Raw genomic sequence first — 26979 nt, 5'->3', positions numbered from 1 at the left:
CTGACCCGTTGCCTGAGTGCATCTTGGGGGCTGTAATCAGCCCAAGCCATTATTATCTGATCATCTCATCCTCTGAAATTGTTAGCTGTACTTTTTTTCATTCAGTTTCCACTACAAACGAGTACAAAGCCAGGCCAAGCTCTCCAGGGAGGCACAGTTTCCAGCAGACTTCCAGCTTTCACTTACTGTACTCAGATGCCTGAACACAGGCAGTGTGTTGCTGCATAATCCCACAACAGCCTAAAATCCAGCCAGAAGCCAGAGCCAGGCAGGCACATCTCTGACACAGCACAAGTGAAAGAGGACCAAGAGCTGAGCTTAAATATAACCCTGGGTTTCACCCAGGGAAATGGTGGTTGTTAGTGCCTCTGGATGTGGACAGCCAGGTTGGGAGCAAAGTCCCTATTCCCAGCTCCCAGTGTTAAACAAAGCACAGAGAGGCACATTTTCATAGTCACCCAGGAGCCAAGGTCTGAAACTAAAGTCACTGATAGCCACCACCATTGTTGAAGCAGTGGATATTTTGACATTAGCCACTGCCTTGAAATAAATAGCAAGACTTCTCACAAGCATTTTTATTTTTCTGAAAGTTCCATTTTTCACTCAAAAAATCTCACTTGAATGAAGCATTTCTACCTGGCTCTTCTAAATACTGACATGGAGCCTGATGAATCCTTAATAGAAATGCTGTGGGCTTCCTGAAGTCCCCTAAACCTCAGCTTGGCCCTTCCAATTCGATTACCTGATCTCACCCCAGCAAATCCACATTTTCCTTCCCCCTGTGTGAGCTTAGAGAGAAGAAAACAAAGCCCAGAAGCCGGCGGGGCTGGGGCCAGCTGCAGCAGGGCGGCCGGCATTGGACACGGGGCTGGCGGGGGTCCAGCTGCGGCGCTATATAGGAACGAGAGAGGCAGCCGGGCTGCAGACGGAGCCTCTGCTGCCCGCTTTGGCCATCACTCACACCCTTCTCGCGGTCGAGGGAACTACAGCCTGCCAAGATGTGCAAAGGATTAGCAGCGCTGCCCCACACGTGCCTGGAGAGGTGAGAGCGGCCGGGATGTGCGGGATGCCAGGGGCTGCCTCCCCGCGGGGCTCTGCCGGGGCGGCTGGGGGCACAGGGGCTCTTCCTGCAGCACATCCCGGGTGGGCATCTCTCATGGGGACTGGCAGGATCCAGCTCTGAACGGGGAGGGAAGGGAAGCTGGCTGGGGGTGGCGCAGTGGGTGCTGCAAGTGGCTGAGGTTCCTTGGAGGGATGAGTGATGATTTGCTCCTGAGCTCCCCACTCTGCCCTGGGAGTCATTCTGCTGGGTGAGTTTGGGCTGCTCAAAACCCAGCCCTCCACCATTCCGGGCAGGAGCGCTTCATCCTCAGATCTTATCAATTTCCACAAAACACGGGGAGGAGAGGAGGAAAAAATCAGGACAGAGGTTTTGCCTTTCTGAGGTGGAAACAGCCCTGTCTCTCCAAAGTGCCTCACAATCCTCTTTTAATTGCCTGCGTGCCACTGACACATGGAATAGTCAGACCTGGCCCCTGTCACAAGGCTCAGCCCTGTACAGGGCACCAGCTCTGCCCCCCTTGTGGCACCCATCCTCATCTCCATCCCTGTCCAGCCTGGTTCGCACCCCAAAACCTGCCCCTGATGGTGGCAAAGGCTCCTCACAACCCCGTGGGAGCTCAGGTGGGCTCCGGCCCCTGGCCATTTCCATGCTGATTGGAACCTGTCCTCTCCTCTGCTCCCATGGGCTTTGGAGGGGGTCCAGTGAAAAGCAGAGGTGCAAGCACTTGAGGTCTCACTGCAGCAGCAGGGCACTCAATGCTTCACCTAAGGGGGAAATTTAGGAATAGACTCAAGTGAATTCCTCAGTGAGGGCTCCCACACCTTCTAATGCCTTAGCACTGGTTTTTGGATGAGACTGACAGTGGGAAATTCACTGCCCTGAGGGGAGCTCTAGAGAAGTTCCGGCTGAAATTGTGCCACTGAGGGCTGATGCTGCTTGCCCAAAAGGCAAATTCTCACCACAGGCACAAACAGGAGCGCAGGCCTGTGATGGTTTTGTTGTTGGAAACTTGTCTTTCTGTGATGCTCCTGAACGCATGCTGACCTTGCCTGCTCCCCTGCAGTCTCCTGTGCCATGGGCAGCCAAGAGCACTCTTCCAGTTTCATGTGGGTGATCCACATTTCTGCTCTATCACCCTTGTTGCCACTCTTCTGACACTTTTTAACAGTAAATTTTCTTAATAAAGATTTTCTCCCACTCCTGCTATGCTGATGTTTTCATCTGCTATACCCTCAAATCCTCACTCTTGAAGGCTGCATTCACACTTTGACACACAGAGCAGGACTGCATTTGTCCCCTGTGCATCACGTTGTATTGCTCTACGAGGCTTTCCAGCTGCTTCACTGCTGTGTCACAGAGCCTCCTGCAGCTACTCCCAGCTCGTTCCCAAGCTCTGATATCTGCTGCTCGCCACTGACCCCTTCCCAGAGCCTGCTGAATGGCAGCTGCAAGCCCGCCTTCCCCCAGCACCATCCCCACAGGTGTATGCTCCCTTCCCACACTGCCATCCATGGACTGACCTTCCCCTGCAGCTGCCCATCCAAGGTGCCCTGCCGACCCAAGAAGCTGCTCCCTCAGCTCCCCCCACAGCTGTTTTCTGTGTTTTCTGGCCTCTTCAGAGAGGGATGATAGGTTGAAAGGAATCTCTTTCTACGGCCAGAAGAGCCTTGACTCCTCTCCAATAGACCATATTTGTCCATGTGTCCACCACGGGTCTGACACAGCTGCCACTGACATGCCCGTACAGCATCACTCTCGCAGCTCTATGACTCCTCAAATCCCCTCGGGAGGCTTTTGCAGGTGAAGGGGCATTTCCCCTGCCACCTCCCTGCCCTCAGGCACAGCATCATCTTTAGCTTTCAGCTATGGCTTTAAACTCCTTTGAGCTTCTATTTTTGTTTCACTTTTAAAGCTGGAGTCTCTCCTGGTCCTCCCCAGCAGCCCTTCTTGTCCTTGATATGTTTGACAGAGCCCATATTTTCTATTAATGCTTCTTGGAAGCTATTTCTCAGACTTTTTCTTGGCTTGCTCCCATATGTTCTCACAGTTGACCTTCCACCATTTACAGTCCCCTTGCTTTTTCTCACTTGGCCAGGGTTTTTTTCTTTAAAAGATGCCTTTTTTTGTTTATAGCTGCCTTTTTCCCCCTGCTGTTTAGCCTTCCCTGAAGCCTTGCTTGATAGCTTGTAATCCATCTGCTGGAGGACGCCAGGATGGTGTCTTTAAATAGCCCTTCCCTCCCTCAGCCTCCAGGCTTTCAGCTCGCTCCTGTACTTCCTTGCTTCCTTTTAACAACGTTCCTTGTCTCTGCTGTCTCTACAGATGTCATGAAGGTCCCATTGCCAGGGAATTGCTCTGGTGCAGGGGGAAGGCTCCTGCTGCTGTCCCCACACCTGCAGGGCTCCAGTGGATTGGGCAGCTGCTGGGGGTCCCTTGGCAACACCATGGGATGGAGCAGGATGGGACTGCTGAGGGCCTCAGTGCCTCTTGAGCCTGGCACTCTTGGCCATGAGTCACTGTTAGGGGATGGGAATCAGAGAGCAAGGTTTTGAGCCAGGTCTGAGCACTTGTTGTGTGAAGTCACCATCAGCTGCATCCAGACCTTGTGTAGGTGTTGGCCTCATCCGCACCAGGGCATGGGGTCCCCAGGTGCTGCTTCAACAGCAGCAGAATCCTGCTTCTGTCTTCCCAGCTCCTTGGGTCATCATGGGCTAAGTTTGACTTTGGATGCCCCTGCTCCCAGCACAGCTTGTGTTATCCCTCTGCCTGCTCAGGAACTCCTGGTATCCACTGTCCTTCCTTCCGAGGTGGGCAGCCCCTGGCCCCTTGCTCTTCCCCCCTGCTCCTGCCAGACGAACCGCCCATGATGGGACACATAGTCCAGCTGCTTGGAAGGGACTGTCCCTGCTGCACAGCACCTGGCACTGGCAGGGGCTTGGTCGTGGCAACATCCTGACTCATCCCTCTCGAGCACTGGGAGAGAGACAAGGTGGCACCCAGCATTTCTGTTCAGCCCCTCCTGAGAGATGCTCCCTGAGCCCATGTGTCCCCTTTCCTGCAGGAGCCTGTGGCCACAAGTGCAAATGCCTGGGAAAGGAGAGTCAAGGGAGAGGCCAACCTGTCCCCTCAGCTTTCCTGTGGCTCCCTCTGCACCCATCCACTGCTTTGGTGTTAAGGGGGCTGCCCACTTCACCTGCTCCCCATCCCTACAGCTGTGCCATCCCCATGGGTCAGGGCAATGCCAGGTGGTCCCAGTATAGCAGCACTGGCCAGCAGGGTGCCAAGGGGCAGCTGAGGCTTGCTGGAGAGCTGGCCCCAGGACATCAAGAGCCAGATCTGGCACAGATCACTTGTCTGCATTTTACTTATTTACTTACAGCAGGATGAAGGGCAGCATCCCAGACGCTCTGTGTGGGAGCATGGTGACCTTGTCACCCTTTTCCTGAGGTCTTGAGCTCTCCAAGGTTCAGGTTTTCTCAGAAGCACTGGCAATGGAAAGTGTCTCTGTAGCTGCTGCTGCTGTCCATGACAGCAGCTGTGTCTCTGGGTGTGTGCTGCCCTGTGCTGCACACCCACTGCAGGTGGCCCCTGCAGCCCCAGGCTGGGCTGCTCTCTCTGCCTGGTCCTGCTGCCCACCTCCAGCAAGGGTGGCTGTTCAGAGACAGGTTTCTGCAGCAGAAATGGGGGGCAGCTGGCAGGGAGCAGAGCAGAGCAGACACCCCTGTGCCAGGTGTCCAAATGTCACCTGTGGGGACTGGTGGGTGGAAACCAAAAACATATAGAGAGAGAGAGAGAGAGAGTTTTACAAGGAGGGAAAAAACCAAAGGAATTGAAATGAAATAGCAGACATAGCAATGGAGCGATCATCCACAGAGGGCTTGTGAAAATAAACAACAGAGAGGAAAATTGCAGGCAGCCCTGCAGGGAGCTGCCATGAAGCTTTGCCAGCCATGCTGAAAGTTCAGCCCAGTCAGCCTGTGAGGAGCTGTCTGTCCCCTCTCCTTCACCTCCTGTGCCAGCAAGATAACCTGGAAGCCACCAAATGTTGCTGTGCCAGGGAAAAACCCTGCCCTGCAAAGATGGAGACTGGGGGTGGCGAGGGGTGTCAGTTTTCACTCCTTTATTTCTTCAGCCTCACACAGCACACCTGAGTGTTCCCTGCAAAAACTCAGCCTGCTCTTGCTGCCACCCCTGAGCTGCAGTGGGGGAGGTGGGGGGGGGGGGGGAGCCTCCTTAGCAGTTTTAGATGCTCAGGACCTAATTGCTACTTGTACTGCATGAAAGGGAACGTTTTGGGAGACAGCTGGGCCTACTGCCAAGCTCCAGGACCCCCTGTTTTCTCTGCATCCTCCAAATGCAGGTCTAGAGCATGGCCTTGGTGCAATGGGAAGTGGCAGTCAGCCTTTGGCAGTCTTAAGCTCCTGAAACATTTTTTCCCTCTCTGCCCAGAGAAGGCAGCACCCAGGAGGTGCCTGTTTACAGGACCCTTCCCATTGCAGATATAAGGCTTATGTATTACTGACAAACATGCTGTATATCTATATAAGGGCTCTGAGTGCTGTCAGCAGTGTGTGCTGGTGGCACAGCGTGGGGTGGCACCATGGGGCAGGTAGCCCCCAGCACGGCCTCTTCTCCAAAGGCAGCTCCTTCACCTCCTCACCAGCCCCTCTCCAAGCTCATCTCTATAGAGACTGAGTGCTGCACACACACCCCTAATTCAGGCCCAGAGCAGCCTGACAGCCCTGCTGATACAATTATCCTGGCCACAGATGGGGACAGAGCAGGAGATCAAGATCAAGAGCTGCCGCTAATGCGCAGTGCCTGTTTAGAAATGCTGCAGACAGGCACAGCCTTTACAGCATTAAGGTCCATTTGTTCATCTGGAATTAATTACAGAGTGGATGCAGGGTAGGGACTGTGAGTGTCCCACTGCCCTGTTCCTCTGCCTGACCTGTCTCTGCTCCTCCCCTGCTACAGGGCCAAGGAGATCAAGACGAAGCTGGGCACACTGCTCCAGAAGCCTGACTCAACCATTGACTTCATCATCCCCTACCCCGAGAAGCCAGAGAAGCCACCCAAGGCCCAGAAGTGAGTACTGCACTGGGCTGGGCTGCAGCAGTACGGGTGCCCAGCCATTGGGGTGGATACAAACCCTTTTGGGATGCAGAGGAGCTGAGCCCTGCTGTGGGCTAGCACAGCAGCCTCTACATGGCAGGCAGCTTGTGGCATGCTCCTCGTGACCTGCCTGCTCGGTGCAGGCTCAGGAAGTTATGTCAGGGCAGCATGAAACATGTCAGGTAATACAGCTCTATGGAAACTAGATTTCCCATGGAAACTCAATTTACTTTTGGTGAGATTTCATGCTATTTGATAAAAGTTTTCCCAGAGGCATATGGCACTTGGACTTCTCTGAGTCACCTGCCTCAACCCAGAGGTGCCAGCCTTTGCAGCCATCTGGCTTTGGGGTGGCAGTGTGTCCCTGAGCTGGGTGCCCAGCCTCATGGCATGGCTGGCTCGGGGCAGCTTCATGGTGATGGGACCTCCTCACCCTATGGCCTTTGGCTTGACCATTACTCCCCAGCACCAAGCTAGTGTATAATACTGGCTTATCAACATTACTTAAAGCAAATGAAACATTAATTATTTTGCCTGCCAATCCAGGGTGCAGCGGGTAACACACAGGGGGATGTTTGCCAGCACGGTGCCCGCCTGACACAGCGCTGCCTGGTGAGAGCTGCCTGTGCCAAGGAGTGCTGGCAGAGCCTGGTGGATTTTGTGGTTCTCACTCCATCACTGCCATGCCCCAGATGCCTCTGTGACAGAGACATGTCCATCTCCATTAGCCATCCCTGCAGAAAGCCAGAGAACATCTCCACTCCCCACTCCCTGCTCTCTGGAGGAGCTGTTTTCTCCTACACTGCATCACTATGCAGCCCTGGCATCACTCACCTGTCAGCATCTCACGCGCAGTTAATATCATCCCAGGGACATTCAGATAATGAGAAAGTGAATTTGGTGGTATCCAGGAAATCTGGGTTGTGTTAGGTTGCTGCAGTGATTCTCCTCCTCACTGGGGTGAGAAGTCACCTGACAGGGACATGGGGGCAGGGATAGCTTTGATCCTTGGCAGAAGTGCAAACACAGTTCAAGGTCCAGAAAGTGAAGGATAAGAACCGCTGTCATGGTGCCTGCTGCTGATGGTTTGGTGACAAGTAAGGGCTGGTACCCACCCTGAGCAAGCCTGGCATTCCTGCCACTCTCCTCTCCCTGCTGGAGCCACATGGGCAGTGTGACATGGCTGGGCACCAGCACCTGTACTTCCCCCAGACCCACCAGTGAAGCTCCTGGGCCCCCAGGACTAAGATAGGCTGTCCTTCCCACTCTCCCTCCCTGCTCCCAGGGATGCTCTGCTCAGCCAAGGGATTTCAACCCCCATGTGTGGCCCCTGAAGCAGGAAAACAAGAGAGTGCAGCACTGCCTTCAAGGAGTGGAGAAGGTCCTCAGCCAGCCCAGCACTCAGTGCTGAGAAGGGGGCCTTCCCTTGCCCTCCAGCCAATGCTGGCAGGGGTGCAGAGAAGGAACTGGGAGCCCAGGGCAGTTTGGTGAAACTCCTCGGGGCTTAAATAAAGCAACAAAAAGCCACAAACAACAACAACAACAACAACAACAGAAACAACAACAACAACAACAAACCCAAACCAACAACAAAAACCCCACAAACCCGTTCAGTCTTACTGCAAACATCACATTGAAAAGCATATTAAAGAAAAAAAAAGAGGAAAAACTGTGCAGATGGAAAGCACTGGAGGTTTCCAGTGGGAAGGGCGCCAATGACCCGGGGCCGCTGCAGGGCGTGGGAACGGGGCGGGCGGACTGTGGGAGCCGAGGGCTCTGACCCCGGCCCCAGCAGCTCGAGGCCGCAGTGACCAGACCCCTGTGGCCAGCGGGGAGCATCTTTCCCCACCCCAGTAGGAAAACACAGGGATGCTTCCCAGCCGCCCGCAGGGCCCCTGCGCTGCCCTCCCGTGTGTGGGCGAGGAGGAGCCCTGTGGCTGCAGAAGGGACTCGCTCTGCAGCTCAGTCGCAGCTCTGCCCAAGCACGGGGGAATTCGACTTTCCCACCCCATCCTCACCCTCCCTGCACTCGGCTATCACCCTCCCCTGGGCTGTGATGCAGCAGCATCCCCATTCCATCCCCAAACCACTGCCTCCGCCTTGAAAGTCTCTGCAACGTGTTACTCCATTCCTCCCTGTTTTCAAAGGAATTACTAAAAACCCTGGAGCCCAGATGGGGCTGTGGGGTAACCATGGACCAGCTGGGCTTTCTTTACTCTTGTCAGGCCCTCTCCAGAGGAGGCTCTGCAGTGGCGTGATTCCTTGGAGAAGCTCCTGCAAAACCCCTGTAAGTTCACATCTCCCTGCAGTTGGTCACCTCCCCTCTTTCTACGTCCCCTGGGGTGCTCAGGGAGGGCTTTGCCCCCCTGGCACTGCCAGTGCTGAAGCGAGGGCTCACCTCCCCCTTGCCCCCAGATGGGTTTGCCAGCTTCCGCAGCTTCCTGCGCTCCGAGTTCAGCGAGGAGAATGCCGAGTTCTGGGTGGCCTGCGAGGACTACAAGAAAACCAAGTCCCCTGTGAAAATGGCAGAGAAGGCCAAAAAGATCTATGAGGAGTTCATCCAGACTGAGGCACCCAAAGAGGTCAGTGGCCATGGGACAGGAGATGGTACTGGGAGGGATGAGGCTGCAGCCCTGTCAGCCTCCATCCCAAAGGACAGTGATGGCTGCAGAGCACCTCATGCTGTGGCTGAGAGGTCAGAGGGCTGTATCCTTGTCAAGGGGCAGCCTCATCCCCACGTGCTGCACTCCCATCCTTCACAACCCTGGAGCCCCTGTTTGCATGCTCAGCTTCTGCTGGGCTGTCTCCATCCATGGGCACCCCCAACACATGCCTGTCCCCACCCTCCCCATGGAGGTGTGACATCAGTCTTAAGGGATGACAATGTACAGTAATCTTCCTCCCCAAGTTAGCTTTGCAGCAGGACAGAGCTCATCCTGACAGCTTTGCCACCAATAATTCCACCAGAGAAATGAATCTGCTTCAGTCCCTCCCCTCACCCTTTGCGTGATTTTTGGTGGGCCAGAGTGGCAAGGGGAGACCATCACTCAGCCCTCCAAAGGCAGGCTCCCATCCCTCTGACACTCTCATGACAGGTGAACATCGACCACTTCACCAAGGCTGTGACCATGAAGAACCTGGTGGAGCCATCACCAACCAGCTTTGACATGGCCCAGAAGAGGATCTTTGCCCTGATGGAAAAAGACTCCCTGCCCAGATTTTTGCGGTCGGAGTTTTATCATGAATTAATCAAGTAGCAATGCAGCAGGGCTGTGCAAGGCATCCCTGCTGCTTCTGTCTAAACACCTGCCCCTTCTCCTGCAGCTGCTTTGCTTTCTCCATACCACCTAGAGCACTCAGAGGTGTTGCTAAGCTCCTCCCCCCATGCTTTGGACTGTCCGATGTCCTGGTGTTTCCTCTCTTACTATCTCTTTCTTCTCCCACAAAAGACCAATTTGCAGAAACTCCCTGGAGTTGGGACCCAGAAGGGTGAGGGAGCAGCCCCAGCTCTGCAGTGACCAGGAGCCATATGGCCAGTTGACACATCCCTGGTGCTGTGGAGCTTGGCATTAGCTGGAGGCTCTGAGGTGCTGATTTTGCATTCTTAGGGCTCCTTAGAATATGACAATTTTTCTGACAGTGTTGCCCATATTGCCGGTTTGGCCCAGGCTCGCTCCCTTCTCCCACCTTCCCCGGCTGCTGCTGAGACTGCACAGGTGCTCTGCAGGTGCTCCCCTCCCTGGCCAAGGTGACGTGAGACATATCCACTGCCCGATTTGCATCACCTTCCTTCCGAAAGCAGCCAATCAGCAGGCACAGTGACAGCCGGCCAGGGACGGGGGCACGGCAGGGACACCAGTGACACTGACACGTACAGCAAGGATGGCACTGTGACAAGGAGGGCAGGGACCGCTGTACGGCAGAAGCAGGTGCTGCAGGGTATGCCTGGCTGGCACCAGGGGTGAGCAGAGCGAGCTTGTGGCACCTCTTCCCCAGCAGCTCCACTCGGAGTCAGCCTGTTTGCTTCCCTCTAAATACAAAAACAAGAGGATAAAATGAGACCTGTTGGTCTAAAACACCAGGACTGCTTAGCAACCCAGAACTCCTGCTCACTCCAACCTTTGCACAGCGCCCTGAGCTGCCAGGGCACATCCTGTGCCACATCCCAGCGCACAGCCCTTGTGATGTGCTGGGATGCAGCTCTGGGGGCTGCCAGGGGGCTCTCTTGTTTCAGTTCCTTCTCTCTGTGGTAGGCACGCCAAAGCAATGCTCCTGCACAAACCCAGCATCGCACAGGAGGAAGGGAAGACATGCTGGGGAAAAAGAAAGATGAAATTCCAGCTGTTCAGATCCAATTCGAAAAATCCAAACCAAACACAAACCCACCATTGGAAATGTGAAAAATAACCCCCTGGCTTCTAGAACAGAATGTAGACCCTGCTGAGTTTGTGTAACCTGCATCTCTCTCTGCTGTCTCCTCCTATCTACCCAGGCCATGTGTTTCCATGGGCTGTCTCTAAAAAGGACTAGTTGCTTTCTAATGATTCAAAGCCAGCCCTCTGCTAAAAGAATAAATCACACCTGAGGATGGGGCAAGGGCATACATGAAAAGCAGCCCACAAGGTCTCATTACAGCTTTGAGGGAAATGTGACAAACCCCTGCTCCACAGGGCCCAGATGGTTCATCCCTGAGTTGGTTTCCTGGTGCATCATCCACAGGGTCATGGCTTGCAAAGAGCTGCTTCAGCCAGCAGCCTGACAGGTGCCAGCAAAACATCTGTGGCCCTGCTGCCCACGGGCATTCGGGGCTGCTCTGCCTCACTGCTAGTCATGGGACTCTATGCAAAATGCAGTAACATAAACAATGGATTTGCCAGCCTCTTCAAGACTTTCAAAATCTGATCACAACCCTTCCAGTCTCAAATATTTACACGTTGTCACTATGGCAATGAAGAAAAATACATCCCAAGCAGCAGGAAATGGGCTGTGTTTTCCAGGCAGGAGTGGGGAGGCAGGGGAAGGATGGAGGCAGTCACAAGTGTGACTCTTTTTTTAAGCTCTGGAGCAAAAGGCCTGGGAAAGTTGGTGCTGGAGCAGCAGGGTTGATGCTTACAGGCATTCCCCTGGGGTGAATGCAGAGGGTGGCTTGGGTGACCTAAAGAGCCCAAGGGAGCCCATGAGCAGTAGGAGGGTCCCATCAAAAGGGATCACAGGACCCCCCAGCAGTGTCCATCATTCAGGTGGGCAACAAGGGGGAGGCAGAAGCAGGGCTAGCTGTGGGACGGGGCTTGGCCAGCCCCTCTGCTGCAGGGTGCTCTCCCCACCTCTGTCTGCACACGCTCCCTGCACCCTCCCAAAGTCTCCATGAGCTGGTGTCAATTCAAGTGGGTTCAGCATGTTCAAGCTCCTCATTTACAGCATGACTCAGAAAAGCAAAATGGAACAGGTTTCCCTGCCGGAAGACCTGGATCTTTCATTTCTGCTTAATCCTTTGGCAGCTATTTCCAGGTTCCCTCACATGTTTCACAGTTAAATGCCACCACCACCACTGCCATAAAGTGGGGATGCTACTGGAGGCTCTTGCTATGCACCATCAAATCCTGGGACATCACTGCTGCAGCAACAACACATGGGGCAGGGAGAAGATGTCTGGGTATGTATGTACTGAAAAGAAAGGCACAGGAGAAATGCCACAGCTCTGTTGGCAACCCCTCCCTGGCTCAATTTCTGTTAAAATGTTGGAAGTCTACTCTGGGGGCTGCCCGTGATCTACTGGGTGGCCAGAAAATGTGGCCACTGAAGCATTTTGGAGCTCTAGGGAAGTTGTGTTTGTGTAGAAGGGCCATTTGGCTAATTACTCCAGCAGCCTTGCCCAGAAAGGTGACAACACCTGTACCAGCCCCAGGGCCCAGCTTTCCATCAGCCCAGAGGTATTTGCTATTGGGCTGATGCCAACCATCATATTCCAGATAGGAGATACTTCATATATTTTATCACTCTAGCTCTTGTGAAATTTGGCATATACAGCAGTATATAAACACAACATGTACATCTGTATTCCTGTACTCATATATACACTTACACACACATATATACTTGTAACATGGGTATCTTGACGCCCTGAGAGTCAGAGAGCCAGAAAGCAGTTTCCGCACCACAAAAATGTAGTGCTTGGGGTCCATCACAGAGAGGAGTGCGTGTGGGTTTTGCATTGTTCCAGACATTGGCCATCCAGCTGAGAGAACACAAAGGTGCATCCTTCAGGATAACCCTGTGCCCATGGCCTCTGTGTGCCATCCTGGCACCTGGGCTGATGCAGGAGGCAGGTCTCGTGCCCCTTGAGGGACCCCTATCTCTGCTGTGGGGCAAGGCAGCCCCACGCTGCAGCCAGGGGCATGGGGCACCAGGCACTGCCTCCACGCCACCCTGGCACCCACTCCCTGCCACAGGCACATGTGGAAAATGGCTCCCTACAGCTGCATAGCCCAGAGAGACACCAGAGGATGGTTCGATGTGTGTTTTACGGTGACCAGTAACCTAAAGCCTCACACATCAGTCACAGGGAGAACCATACAGCTCTTGCCCTGCGTCCTGAGGCTAGACACCACCAGGGCTGCCCAGTCCCAGACTTGGGCACTGCCAAAGCCCAGTGGCTGAAAGTGTCCCAGAGCTCATCCAGGCTTCCCTCAGGCCTTGGTCACTCCCTGGAGGGTGCTGCATGCTGTGGCCAAGGGCTGGAGCAAAGGCAGGAGGGCACATCAGCTCCTCCCACCCATGAGCTGCAGGTTTTCAGTCTGGAGTTCTCCATGGGATAGTCATGTGGGGAAGATGTGAGGAGCTGGTGCACACTGAGGAGTTGTGTTAACCTATATTCATGTACCACTCAGTAATCCACACATAAACATGTATTTCTGCTACTGTCTCAATGGACTGTTCATTTTGTCTCTTTGTTCTGAAGGTGCAGCACTTTCTTTCCCACTACAGATCACTCCGAAAACTTAAAAAAAACTCCCAAAAGCCCTGGCAAGACCAAAAGTCTCTGGGAGCTTCTGCTGCAATGATGCAGTGGTTTCTCAGTGAACTGGAAAGGGAATCACCCCAGGGAGCTGATCCAGAAGAAACACACCCATAGGCCATGGTCCTATGCTGCCTCAGGCTTTGGCTCCCAGGGTCAGCTCAGGCTCCAGTAGCAGCAGCTGGAGCTGGGGCTGAGCAAGAGCCAGGCCTGCTCTCTGCACCCACAGGATATGGCCCAGGGACAGGCTCAGCTTTGGGATAAAATGTGTTCTGTCCGTTCAGGGTTGCAACACATCTGCATCAGAGAAGGCCTCCTTGATCTTCCCCACTCCAAAGCTGTTGGGGGGGGGGGGGGCTCACACTCACCCCAGAGCCTTGGTGAGGATGGCTAATCCCCATGCTGAGCTGATGGCCAGGCAAGGCATAGACCCATAAAAACCCCTTATCCCCCAGGCTCATGGTGCTGAAGGTGTCTGAAGGATATAATTGTTGTTGCTTCATCTGCTGTTTCATCTTTCTGTGACTTAAAACAATCTCTGAGTGAAGCCACTTGTAACAAAACTTTTAAGAGCGACCTTGTCCAATTAATTGGATCTCCATGCATTTTCTTTTGTTCACATAATAGCATTTTAGAAGGGACTAACACAAACATTTTATTTAGACTGCATTCATCATTATTTAAATATTGATACAGTTTTTGCAATAGTTACCAAGAGTTCCCAGTACCAGGGGAAAAAAAAACCATAGCCACATGCTTGGCTATGTTCAGTGCTTTAGCAAGCCTCTCCATCTCTTAGCTGAGCATGCAGGGTGATAGGTGTTGGTACATTGAATAAATATAAAATAAAGCACATGTTAAAAAAAGAAGTTTCTCTATGGGCCTGGAGAGCCACAACCTCCTCCTGCCATGCCAAAACCCCGGTGTGAGAGCTGCTGTCTGGACTGGATGCAGAGTGCAGGGTACACAGTGGCCAGAGCAGCAATACCTAATGAAGGAGAGACCAAGGCTGGGGGACAGTGAGACACCTGTGCTGCAGCTCACGGCAGCAATCCTGCAGCTGCCTCCTGTGCTTCCCACTGCAGGAGAGTGCCAAAGCCCACAGCAAAGGCCGTATCTTACCACAGCAATTAAAAAGTCAGCTGCCTTCTGGCAAAGCCCCGCAGCAGTAATGAGATAGACACATTCCTCCTACCATCTTCAGGAAAAGTGAGTCATGCTACTACTGAAATACATAAATAACACCTTAAAAAACTCCAACATTTTCAAGTACTCCCAAGCAGGGCCTTTCTTCCTCAGATATGGTGGTCCTATTCCCTCACAAAATGCTTCTTACAAGCCAGGACAGGCAAACCTGAAATGGCACTCCCAGAGTCAGGAATATGAACCTGTCTGGGAGAGAACGAACATGTTTCTGTTCTGCTCTGCTGGACTATTTAACCTGGGAGCATGAAGGTTGCTATTAATAATATAGGAAATAATGAGCCTCCCCCAAAGTGACAGCTCTGCACAGCCCTAGGGAAGATCCTTGGCCAGCATAAAAAGGATGCTACAGAGGGAGCAGCAGCCAGAGGGAAGAGCTTCCCGTGATGGCCAAGGGAGGCTGAGCTTCCCTGTGACTGTGGCTGTGATGATTGAGGGAGGCTGTCCAAAAAGCTTTGGTCTCCCTTCAAGAAAGAGTAGGAGCTCTTCCTGTGCCTGATACTGCAATGCAGCACAGCCTGAGCTCTGAGCAAACACTCCTGACAGCCTGGACATTTGGGAGTAATGAACAGCTAAGAACCAGAGCCAGCCCTTTTCACCTAAACCTTTGCAGATTAGAAAGGGGAGATCACAGTCCCCAGCACTTCCTTCGGCTTCCCCTTTGCCCTGCACCTCGCTGTGTGTCACACGGTGACCTCGCCAGTCTGGTCCCTCCGTGGGCAGAGCCAGGGCTCACTGGGGCTCCCCAGCACCCTGCTGGGCTCACACAGCTCAGCACACGCAGCGACTGCCCCAGCTCCTGCCAGACACAGACCCCAGCGCTCCTACACCGACCCATCAGAGGAGGGTTTGCTACACACACTGAGCCTGGATTGGGTTACAAATGCTGGCTGCTGCATGACATGGGATACAACTGGAACATTAGACAGCTACTGGAGACAGCTCTGTTGCTTCATGCCAATGAGTGCTTTTGCTGCCACATATTCTGCAAGAGCCCAGCCCACCCCTGCCTTGCTGCAGGTTCAGGCGCACTGAGAGATGATGTTGGAGTTGCAGTCTAAGCTGTGAATGTGGTTTCTTTTGCAGTTTTCAGGCCCACAGCCAGCACCAGGTGGGCTGACCAAGTCCAGGTAGTAAGGGGACTTGAGGAAGCGACGGTAAGAATCCTTCTCCATGAGGGTGAATATTTTTCTCTGAGCCTCATCAAAGCAAGACAGTGTAGGCTCCAGCATGTTGTGGCTCGTCTTCTCCCGTGTGCATGAATCCAAGTTCACCTGTCAAAGGGCCAAAGGGACAGTGTAAGTAGAACCTGTCCCAGATGGGGCATAGGAAAGGGAAAATCCAAGTGTCTCTCTACCATGTGTGCTTGCTGAGCAGTTGTCTGAAATGGCTGTTTGACACCCTGTAGCCTCAGCAGAATCTGTGCAGCTGGATACCGATGCATCTCTGCTACCAGAAGAGCTGTCAGGGGAGACTGACACATACATCCCTCTGGGATGCAGCTAGCCAGGAAACTCAAACTGCATGGGAGGAGCTGAAACATTGGGAATTATGGGCCTCTTAGGCTTCTCCCATTTCAGTGTGCACATGGAATGGCCATGTGGTTGTAACTAAACATGCTTTCTCTCTAGCCAAATTTAATATAAAAATCAGTAAAAGACCCACCATGTCCTTGCTAACTAGCAGAGAAGCAGAAGCCTTCATCTCTTGTAAAATTATTGACTTCTGCTTGGCTGCGCTGCTAGTTCAGAATTTAGAGTGGTCCCTTTGCCCAAGGAATGTTCAGGGCACGTACCTCTTTTGTGGCCTGCACTGAGATAAACTCATCATAGATCTTCCTGGCCTTGGGGCTGAGCTTGGCTGGTGACTTGGTTTTCTTGTACTCCTCACAACTGACCCAGAACTCAATGTTTTCCTCGCTGTACTCAGATTTGAGAAAAGCACGGAAAGCAGCCAGTCCTCCTACGGATTGTTCAGAGGAAAACCAGGTCAGGCAAGAGTGTTGGTCCCTGAACATTTGCACCCCTGAATCCCAGCAAACAGTGATTGTGCATTCTCCTTCCCAGAGCTGAATGAGGAGCTGCCCTGGGGCTGGCAGTGGGGAGGCTGGAATGCAGACAGGTCCCATGGGGATGTCACACGTGGGGGCCCAGCTGCCTGTTCCCCCACTGTGACCTTCAGTGTCCCTGCCAGGGGAACACAAGCAACTCGTGTGTTCCCAGGAGGCCTTGAGGAGACAGCCAGCATGCTCCACAGAGTCTCAGACCATGGGAACAATGTGAAGGAAACCTCAAGGACGTGAGTGTAGCCCACAGCTGATGGGAAGGCAAAGTCTCCCATGGGTTCAGCTGCAAATAATATCTCCACCTTTTGGTTCTTGTTTAACCCACCACTAACTGTGTGTCCCAGTCTTGCCCTCCTCTTGCACAAGGGCTAAACCAGTTGCTTTCACAAAACAGACAGCTCAGCAGTAGGCCAAAACCACACTCATGATGCATTGGGATTGACCCTTGCCTTGGATCTGGGCAAGAGACCCCTTCCCCACCCCTCCCAGAGGTCTCCGTGGCCAAAGGAGCTCCTGTGTGCCCCTAAGAGACAATCAGATAATGTCCTGTGTCCCCTCCCAGGACTGTTCAGAGCACACATGCTCTGCAGGCAGCATAAGAGCCCTCTTCACTTACTGTCATGATGGATCAAATTTTCCAAAGACTCTGCCCATTTTCTTACTTCCTCTTGGCTAAGCCTAAGAGACAAAGGGAGAAACACAGAGCTGAGTTAAAGAGAGTACAGAAAGGACAAATTTGGTTTGTTTCTCAACACCACTAGAAAAATCTTTTTCCCTGATTGTTGTAAGAGCATACACTGGAGACTGAGAATGAAATATCAGCTTGTTTTACAGATACCCCCAGGGATCCCAGATCTAACCTACAGACATTTTGGTTTGCAATCCTCATCACCAGCCATGGGCTAGAAATGAATTTTCCTGGAAAAAAATTGGTGTGAACTTCATATTTATTTTGTGCCTGGCTGCATCTCTTGCTGGAGCACAGGTCTGGAATCACTCTTAGAAGTCATATCAGTGAACTCCAAAGGACTGGTTCCCTTAACCTGTCAGGGAAACAGTTAGCTATGTGGAAAAGAGGAATGTGGGAACTGGAAACACACAGGGAACACATCCTACATTCATTCCCTCTATCATACTAGAACACCCTAGGGCTCATCTGTTCCAGTAGCAAACCTTGGCTTTTGGAGCCCTCTTTGGAGAGAACACTGTGTCCTTGCAGACTGGGGAGAGCAGTGACACCCTGACAGGCTGCTGGATGGATTGTGTGCCTACACCTCTGTGCAGCTGTGTGGACCACTGTACAAATCCAGCCCAAAGAGGCATGGGATGCTGATTCTGCAATGTGTCCAGTTGCACTGGGTCTGGAATGGAGTCATTCCCCTGTGCAGGACACTGTACACACCCTCCCCTGTGCTCATTCATATTGAATCACGGAAGTGGTGCCAGAAGGGACCTCTAGTTCAGCATTCTTCATGGAAATTGAAGTCCTCAGGTGTTGATGGTCAGCTGACAGGACTATCAACACCTGAGGGCTATTGCCGCACTAGATCCAAGCACAGGTGTTCAGGAAGAACTGGGAAGCAGCACCAGAAGCACTAATGGAGTCCAGCTTGGTGAAGGAATAAACAACATGCTGCAGCCAGTCTGGGATTAACTAGGTGACAGCACCTGCTCTTACCTCTGGCTTGAAGATAACTTCTCCTTCTTGCCCTGGGAAGAGCTATAGTCACAGGAATCTGACTTCTGCAGCAAGAAGCCCAGACGGTGCTTCATGTCTTTGGCACTGAAAGAAAAAAAATCGAGGAGGAGATGAAGACAATGCTTTGCATTCCCTCTGCAGCCTCCTCCAGCATTACTCAGTGACACAAATGCAGGTCACTGACAGGGACTCCAGTGCTGATTTTCCCCTCATTGCATAATGCATATTTTTCATTCCAGACAAACACAATGCCAAAGAAGTCATTTTTCATGTTCAACAGCATCTTGCTGAGAAGGTCATCAGACTCAAAGCAGGTGGCAAAGGGGGAGAAGCTGCTGTTTTCCTACTGTTTACAGTAAAAATATTGTGATAGAAAAGCACCACCATGCTGTGTGTGTCACCTCTCCTTGAGCTGATTTGCCCAGCTGCCAATGTGTGGTTCTTACACCCTTACTAATCCCTTCCTGCAGCCCCTGCCATTTCCCCACTTCATCAGCTGGCAGAGGAACAGCAGGGCCGTGCCAGACCACCCCACGAAGCTCATGACACAGAGGGAAGGGAGGAAATCAATGGCTTGGAGCAAGACTGTGGGGTGAAGTCAGGGGATGAGCCAAGAGCTCCACCACAACCAGCCCACACTTGCTGCAAGCTGCTCCCTTGCTCCACAGCAAGCTCCTCTGAAGATTCATCCTTAATTCTGTTCCACCTTTCAGCTCAGGACAATCCTTTCTTCACAGCAGCTTCTAGGTATGCAGCTGATACTGGCCTTGGCACCTCTCTGGGTTTCCTTCCAGTTTAAGAATAGGGGGTGGGTAAACCATGCCTGCTTGCGCAGGGGCACAAGCCCTGGCCTGCCCCAAGGTGCAGCCATAGTGTAAAGCAGGAAATTCTTCTCCTTCTCCTTAGATGTGAGCCTGGAAAAGAGCAAGAGTCTGTGCCACAGGGCTGAGCTCCAGTAGCTGCTCAGCCCCCCAGCACTTCTCTCTGCTCCAGTGCCCTGTCAGGGGTCCTGGCCATACCTGATCTCACTGCTTGTCTCAGAAATGTTCCCTTAACAGCTCCAGCACTCAGGGAGAGCAAAGGGAGCTCACAGCTGCTTTAGAGCAGGGTGCCTGTGGCCAACACCCAGGCTCTGCCCAGGTACCCATGGGGACTCTGGGCTGCCAGCCTTGGGCTGCCTAGTGCTGTCATACTCCTTGCCCAGGAGAAGGAGACTGCTCAGGTTTGCAGGAGGGTGGCAGCAGGAGGAAACAAGACACTGCTGCTTGCAGCCAGTCCCACAGGTTTCTGGAAGAGAGGGATTTTGCTGGGAATCCTAGACAGAGGTGTTTAAAAGATGTGAACTATTTTTCCTTGCATTTTTCAATATTTTTTTATCCTCATCAAATGTTCCTGCAAATTGGAACAAATTCCTGCAAACACTTTTTCCTCGCATTTTCAGCACCTGTTTTTAAATCCAACCATGAGCAGGAAGCTTTATCCTCAGATGATAGGATAAAGCTATCATCTTTAGCTCCCATCCCCGTATGAGAGCCAGCTGAGTCTTTTCTTGCATTTTCCCAAGCCACTGCCCATCTGCTGGGAAGCAGCCTCAGGAGTGCTGCTGCAGGCACGGGTGGGCAGAAAGGCAGCACTGCACCAGCAGAGACCCGCACGAGTTTGGATGGGCTGGATGAGAAGGGAGCATTGTGCCTCCCTCCTGGAGATCTCCAAGCTCCAGAGCACCTGAAAGGGAGTAACACTCCTCCAGGAGGGCTCATGCCAGCCTAGAGCCCCCTCGTGCTGGGCTATGGGGCAGGCCATGCTGCCGAGGGCACATTTGGGGCTGTGCAGGCTCTGCTCTGATGATCCCACACACCGGGGTGCAGCCAGGTCCTGCAGGGCTACAGTTCAGCCCATCCTGACTGGCACCACACGGCAGGGGTGTGATAAGCCCCGCTCCAGCCCCACAGGGCTGTGCATTGGGGAACAGCCTAACCTGGCCCCTCACCATCGCCCAGGGAACTCAGGCTGATCCCACAGCAGCTGGTGCCGCATCCACATCCACCGTGCCCGCATCCCTGCCTGCTGGCACACGGGTCTCTGGTGCTGCCATGCTGCATATCTGCATTTGAAATGCATTTCAGGGGATAATCCTTAATTGTTATCCTGTCTGCCTTGCTTCCCCCTCAAAAGAATCAAGAAAATTTAGCAGAGAAGAGCCAAAGGAGAAAAGGGGTGCAAAGACTGCAGCAGAAGCAGCTGACAGGAATATCAAAATATCAGCAATGCTTAAAGCTGCTGTTTTTGATGACGGGGAAGATGGGAAGGAAGGCTTTAGAGTTCTCCCAGCTCCGTACAAAACCTTTCTGCAAATCTGCTTCTAGCTGAAAAAAACCACAAAAGCCTCTAAGCAGTCATTTGTATCTAATCTTGCAAAATAATCAGAGCCAAATCCGTCCTCCTGCCTCGGACACAAAGCGCAATGCATCAGCGTGTCTCCGAGCTAACAAGACCATTACCAGATGCTCAGAAATAAACAGTACCTTTTTAAGCAAGTGGCTGGCAGTGCAGCGAGTCCCTTGCACATCTTGCTCCCGAGGTCGGATCAGTATTCCAGGAAAAACAACAAGGCAGGAGGCGGCAGAGGCTGCGCACGGTCCTGCGCCGACTGCGGGTTCAGTCCGGTGTGCGCGGCAGCTGCGCTGCCTTGGCTCAGTTTTATAGCCCAGCCCGACAGCCCAGCAGCGCTGGGTGACCCAGTCAGGAGTCAGCACAGCAGCAGCACCCGTCCCCTTTTTGCCCACCCAAGAGGAAGAGGGTGACGTATAAAACCCAGACAAAGGGGTGAGAGAGATTGAAAACCTTACCAGAAACGAAGCTCGATGTCTGGCTGCAGAGGTGGAATCTTTGAAGAGGGCTCAAAAAGCTTCGGGGACTTCCTCTATTGCAGGAGGTTGGGATGGTGCAGATGAAAAGCAGATTTTCGTGGGGGGACACAAATAGTAAAAAAGGTCAGAGAATCAATTCTGAGACATGAGATGAGCTTTGCTGGTTCCTCTGTTAGTTTCCTTTCCTCTTCTATTTAAAGTAACCTGGATCAAGAAAGGGACAAGAATTTTAAACAGAAAAGGTTACCATAATCCAAATGAATGCAGAAAATAGAGCTCTTAAGGAAAGAAGAATGTAAATTCACCAGGGAACTACCCAGGCAGATGAGACTTTCCTGTTTTATTCCAGAGTCATGTGAATGTATATTTTTGGTGAGGCTGCAACAAAAGCCTGGGGGGGGGGGGGTGCAAGGCACTATTGGAATATAAAATGTGCATGTCTCAGCACACAAATTTGAGGACAGCTCACATACATGCATGGAAAAAAAGAATTTAGGTTGGCAGCGCATCTGCCTTAGATATGGGTATCACTGCAGCACCTTCTCCATTTGCATTCGCAAAATCAAAAGTCAGACCTGGGGACTCTGGGACTCACCAAGGAAAGATGGTTAATTAAAATAAAAGGCTTAACTGTGGCTGCCCAGAAAGTCTTTGAAGAAGTTCTGAGGGTACTTCATGCTCAAGAATGAACTGATGAAACACCTGTGGGGTTGCCTGCACTGCCCTGGCTCTGCTGTAGTTCCAAGAACAGGATGACTTCAGCTACTTGTCCTCAGCCCTTGGATGGTGCAGAAGGCATCTCTCTCCCTGCCCCTCTAGGGAGAGAGAGAATTGGCTGATATTTATCGAGTTGCAGCTCAGCACAGCCTGTACCATCCTTATCAAAGCAGGGAGGGCTTTGAGCAGAAGGACGTGCATATGGGCTGCTGCATTTTAAGTCCTGCTCCCACTGTGAAATAAAGGAGCTTCTGATTAGCAGCAGGCTGCCTGCCCACACTATCCACTGCTGCATCCCCTCTCCCAGAAACCTTTCAGTGCTTTGCTCACGATCTGCAGAAGTTGCAAGATGAGCCTTTCCCTTCTGTGTCTCTAGAGTCTACAGCCAGCAGCGTCGAGTCCAAATCCCCAAAGAGTTTACCTGCCTTGGCATACTGCATCCTCTCAGATCATTAATTGTTCTGAAAGGCAATGCTCTAATTAACTGTAAAATGCTTTTGTAGGAACAGGACTGTCCTGCTGCCAAACCTGAGGCAATGAGCCTGCGAGTCCTGCACTGTTTGGACTAAAAATCAGCTCCAGCTCAGGGCAGTGTAAAACTTTACCTGAGTGAATGCCCTCATCCTTTTAGTGTTGGTGAGTTGACAGTCCTTGGGTGGATCTGTAGGAAGCAACTGAGCACTGGCAGAGTTGGTGCCTAAGCTCTGTGGTGTCTTCTGTCTGGGGAGAAGTTGAAGGGCAGAATATTGCCAACAGAAAAATCTTAACTAATTATTTATAAATATATATTTAATTTAATTTGACTATCAAACTTGTACAATGTTACTGACATTCAAACAATTCAAGAGCTCATCTGGCTGACACAATCAAGGTTTTTGCAAACTCCAACCTTGCCCCTCTCTCTGGCAATGTTAGAGCTCTGGCTCAGGCAGGTCACAAAGGCTGTAGGGAAAGGAACTTCTGTGCAGAACACAAAAATTCTGCACTTTGTCTGCAAAATGTTGTACACCAGATTTAGGAATGTCATACTTCTCTGTGGATTGCAAGCACGTTTGCTGCATGGCTCTAATGACACTCAGATGCTGGTGTTGTTGACATCAGGTCACCTTCTGCATTCTCCAACTTCTGTGTGAGCAGGCTGTAATCAGGAATTTCTGGCACTGCCATCACAACAGCCAGCCTAAATGGCTTTAAAATAAGGACCATTCTCCCTGGACTGGGCATGGAGACTCCTAGAAATGCTGCAGTTGAAATTTCCCTTTTTTCAGTTCATTAACACTGACTGGCTCAGCCTGGACCCTATGAGAGGAGTTTGGGCTTGTGCACTGTTTCTCCTCTAAGCTGTGTTTCCCAGTTTTCGCAGTTTAATATCCTCTCAGCTACCTCAGCTGGTCTCCAATCTAAAGTATCGCCTTCCATCTCCCACCATCACAGGCAGGCCTCTTCCTCCAGAGTACAGACTGTGCTGTGCTCAACACCAAAGTCTCCCCCTCCTCCCTGCCAGCTTGTGAAGCAGCAGCTCACACCATGTTTTATGCCTGGCATGTCATCCCTGGCTTGCCTCACCTGCTCATGGAGAGCTCAGCAGTGAGGATCAGCTTGGGTGCAGGGCTGGGGGTGGGCTGGGCCATCCCTAGGTTGTGCAGGGCTTTGGAGGCACCCAGGGGCTCTCAGGAGCCAGCACAATTGCAAACGTCTGTGGTACCCACTGTGGCATCTCTCGCCCCCGCCCCCTGCTTCATCCCTGCTGCATCTCGAGCAGCTGGAAATGAGGCTCTGAATGGAGCTTTCCCTCCCACCACTGCCAGGGAAGAACGTCACACACGTGTGCTCACCCCGCACACGAGCGCGTGTGGGATGTGTCCCTCGGCTCCCACAGCCAGAGGCAGCCTGTGGGAGGAGGCAGGGAGCACGAAGAGCTGCTCCCGTGGTCATTGCCCGCAGCTGAGCTGCCCCAGGCTGTTGCCCTCCTGCCCCAGTCCCATCCCTTCTCATCCCAGAGCAGCTGCTGTGGGATGGGAGGGCACCAGGCTGCTGTTTTGTGTCACTGGGACCCGGGAGGGCGTGATGTGTGGCTGTGGGGAAGGGCTGCTGGGCTGGGGCCTCTCCTGCCACAGCTGCCTTCCTTCGCCAGCCTGCCTTGCAGGGCCTGTGAGCCACTCCTGCTCCTGTGCCATCGCTCACAGAGCCAGCCAGGCACCTTGGGAAGGGGCGAGCAAATGCCCAGGTGTGCACAGTGGACACTGGGCAAAGCACTTCACATCTTTCCCATGGCCAACCATATCCAATACGTGTCTGGCAGACAGTATTGGTGAAGAACTGGAGCATCTCCTACACAGCTGAAAAGCATCAATGGAGTTGGCACTGGTCCCCAAGCCCCCAGGCTGCAGAAGCCCTTCACATGTAGCCACTCTGGTGACATTTCTGCCCAGGCAAGTGGCCACAGTGCTGAGCCCTGCTGTGGGGAGGGGACCTGTACACCTGTTAGGAGGTAAGATTTCCTTCCAGCACTGGAGAGCTGCATCTTACCCAGCAGGCATGTGGCTTGAGTGAATTACAGCTAATGAGCTGGGAGCAGAGAACCCTGGAAGGACCACTGGGGTCTGAGCTTGGATGGATGAACTCAGCCCGTGTCTGAGCCTGACACTGCATGCAGCCACATTTCCTGTCCCAGGGCACTGACTGTGGCCTGACCTCCCTAAGAGACACACAGAGAGGCCACACTCATCCCCGTAGGGTCCCCCAGCCAGTGCCGGGATTCCCAGAAATAGCATCCCACAGCAGAGTCTGAGGGAATTGTCCTTTCCCATGGCTCTGCAATGCACCGTATGACTCCACGCATGAGCACAGCCCTGGCTCTGGTGGCCAGCCCCTGGAGGCAGCCTGAGGAGTGGCCATCTCCCCCCAGCTCAGTCCTGGCAGGAGGGATGAGTCACCCTTCTGCAATATGGGTCATTTGCTGCTCATATGGAAAATTTCTTGAGTGCATGGATGTACCTCCAAGCTGACCCAGTCTCCTTTCTGCTCTGCATGCACGAGGCAAAAATGGAACTCTTCAAGGAAAAGAAGCTTTAGTTTGCTGTGGTTTTTTCTTGATGAGCCTGCTCTTCTCTGAAACAATGCTCTGTAGACATTAGCACATTCGTTTTAGTCTCCCTTAGCTCCAGCTTTGCACATTTCACACAACCAAATATGGAATCCAGACAATTTCCCCATGCTCTCAGTTGTTTCCTACTTATATGTGCACCTACAACAGCATCAGGGGCCTTTTGTCATTTCTAAGGGCTTGGAATTTCCTAATCATTCTGAGGGATTGGTGGGAGTCATATTTTTCTTTGTTCAGCCCAAATGGATGGTTTTTTTCCCTCTCCTGGATTGGATTTGCTAATGAAATAAGTGTTGTTTTTTTGTATGATGGTTTTTTGGTGGTTTTTTGTTTGTTTGTTTTGTTTTGTTTTGTTTTTTGGTTGATTGGTTAGTTGGGGTTTTTTTTGGTTTGGTTTGGTTTTTTTGGTGTGGCTATTGTTCTTTTTTTCATGGCCATCAGACCACAGGAAAATCTATTTGAGTAACTTGCCTTCCAATTTCCCGAATCTCTGTCTCCTTATCCATTTTAAACATTTCCTGCTAATCACTAAGACAATCACTGCACCACAAACCAGTCAACATATGGCTGTTCACTGATGCTTTCTCATACAAAAACCACTTTGAAATGTCTCATTTAGCCACTTGTAATGCATTTAGTATGGATTTTATGACACTTTAAGCCAAATATTGATAGCACATCATATTCACTTATGAATCTATTTCACCACCATAACTTCCTCATGAAAAAACTATTAAGCTCATTAGAAAAGGTCTATTTTTCCATTAGATCATGTCAGCTGATATCAATGACATCACTGCCTTTTCCAGTGTGTCCCCCATTGTCCATACTAATAGTGCTCCTGAACTCATCAACAGTTAAGAGCTATGTGACTGGACAGCTCACCCTTTCCTAGGGAACCACTTTAATTGTGAGGACTAATCGTGAAGAATCGTTAAGGTTGGAAAAGACCTCCAAGATCAGCAAGTCCAACCTTTCACCAAGCACCTCCATTCCAACTAAACCATAGCACTGAGTGCCACGTCTGGTGATGGTGATTTCTCCACTTCCCCGGGCAAGTCGTTTTGATCCTTAACCACCCTTTCAGTGAAGAAATTCTCCCTGATGTCCAGACTGAACCTCACCTGGTGGAGCTTGAGGCCACTTCCTCTCATCCTGTCACTAGCTGCCTGGGAGAAGAGTGCAAACCCCACCTGGCTCCAATCTCCTTTCAGGCAGTTGTAGCAAGTGATAAGGTCACCCCTGAGCCTCCTCTTCTCCAGGCTAAACACCCACAGATCCCTCAGCTGCTCCTCACAGGACTTGTGCTCACCAGAGCCTTCAGCACCTTCATTGTCCTTCTCTGGACCTACTCTAGCACCTCAGTGTCTTTCTTGTAGTGAAGGGCCCAGAACTGGAAACAGTACTTGAGGTGTGGCCTCACCAGTGCCCAGTATAGGGGGAACAATCCCTTCGCTGGTCCTGCTGCCACACTATTCTTGATCCAGGCCGCATGCCCTTGGCCTTCTTGCCCACCTGGGCACAGCCGGCTCATGTTCACCCACTCTTGACCAGCACCTCTTTTTCTGCTTGGCAGCTTCTCAGACATTCTGCCCCATCCTGAAGCATTTCATGGGATTGCTGTGACCCAAAGGCAGGACCCAGCATCTGGCCTTCTTGAGCCTCATACAGCTGGCCTTGGCTCATGGATCCAGCCTGTCCAGATCCCTCTGCAGACACTTCCTGCCCTCCAGCAGAGCAACACTGCCACTCAACTTGGTGTCTGTGAACTTGCTAAGGGTGCACTCTATCACCTCTTCCACATCACGGATAAAGATATTAAACAGGACTGGGCCCCATAGTGAGCCCTGGGGAACTGCACTGCTGACTGACCACCAGCTGGATGTAACTCCAGTCCACCACTACTCTCTGGGCCTGGCCATCCAGTCCTTAACCCAGTGAAAAGTGCACCAGTCCAAGCCCCAGGCTTCCAGCTTCTCTAGGAAAATGCTGTGGGGAAAATCAGAAAGCATGGCATTCCAATTCCAGTATTGTTTTATTTTTAAATGAATGGAAAAGAACCAGTCTTTGTCCAGAGCTCTTTGGTGTATTCCTCCAAGAATCCTAGTGCAAGCCAGTTGCACTTA

General features: G+C 52.1%; 2 protein-coding genes across 6 annotated transcripts; one reads left to right on the top strand and one right to left on the bottom strand.

Moving 5' to 3' along the window:
* Positions 1-876: 876 nt before the first annotated feature.
* Positions 877-13104, top strand: RGS5 (regulator of G protein signaling 5). The gene is made up of 5 exons (XM_054637994.2): positions 877-1042; positions 6041-6151; positions 8404-8465; positions 8594-8760; positions 9274-13104. The coding sequence occupies exons 1-5, from the start codon at positions 999-1001 to the stop codon at positions 9433-9435; spliced, it is 546 nt and encodes a 181-aa protein (XP_054493969.1). The 5' UTR covers positions 877-998; the 3' UTR covers positions 9436-13104.
* A 718-nt stretch (positions 13105-13822) lies between these two features.
* RGS4 (regulator of G protein signaling 4) lies at positions 13823-21891 on the bottom strand. Of its 5 annotated transcripts, none has more exons than XM_077181883.1 (6): positions 21626-21891; positions 21010-21234; positions 18140-18244; positions 17078-17139; positions 16192-16358; positions 13823-15670 (listed from the first exon to the last, which is right to left on the bottom strand). In XM_077181883.1, exons 3-6 carry the CDS (start codon positions 18232-18234, stop codon positions 15419-15421), a joined length of 576 nt encoding a protein of 191 aa, XP_077037998.1. In that variant the 5' UTR covers positions 18235-18244; positions 21010-21234; positions 21626-21891; the 3' UTR covers positions 13823-15418. The 5 variants fall into 5 exon arrangements, with proteins under 5 accessions (XP_077037998.1, XP_054493966.1, XP_077037997.1 ...); XM_054637991.2 differs by having other exon boundaries at positions 21733-21891; XM_077181882.1 differs by lacking the exon at positions 21626-21891 and adding an exon at positions 21336-21470.
* Positions 21892-26979: the final 5088 nt, after the last annotated feature.

The sequence above is a fragment of the Agelaius phoeniceus genome, chromosome 8 (assembly GCF_051311805.1).
Source record: "Agelaius phoeniceus isolate bAgePho1 chromosome 8, bAgePho1.hap1, whole genome shotgun sequence".
In the NCBI taxonomy this organism is placed as follows: Eukaryota; Metazoa; Chordata; class Aves; order Passeriformes; family Icteridae; genus Agelaius; species Agelaius phoeniceus.
The sequence above is the reverse complement of the archived record's forward strand: the minus strand, read 5'-3'. Positions and strand labels throughout refer to the sequence as shown.

Excerpts from the sequence above, each read along its gene's own strand:
- RGS4 (XM_054637990.2), bottom strand. The coding sequence starts at position 20,729 with ATGTGCAAGGGACTCGCTGCACTGCCAGCCACTTGCTTAAAAAG. Across the intron at positions 18,245-20,685 it reads CCAGCCACTTGCTTAAAAAG|TGCCAAAGACATGAAGCACC; the intron begins GTACTGTTTATT and ends TTTTTCTTTCAG. Across the intron at positions 15,671-16,191 it reads CAGTGCAGGCCACAAAAGAG|GTGAACTTGGATTCATGCAC; the intron begins GTACGTGCCCTG and ends GCCCTTTGACAG.
- RGS5 (XM_054637994.2), top strand. The coding sequence starts at position 999 with ATGTGCAAAGGATTAGCAGCGCTGCCCCACACGTGCCTGGAGAG. Across the intron at positions 8,466-8,593 it reads GAAGCTCCTGCAAAACCCCT|ATGGGTTTGCCAGCTTCCGC; the intron begins GTAAGTTCACAT and ends CCTTGCCCCCAG. Across the intron at positions 8,761-9,273 it reads AGACTGAGGCACCCAAAGAG|GTGAACATCGACCACTTCAC; the intron begins GTCAGTGGCCAT and ends CTCTCATGACAG.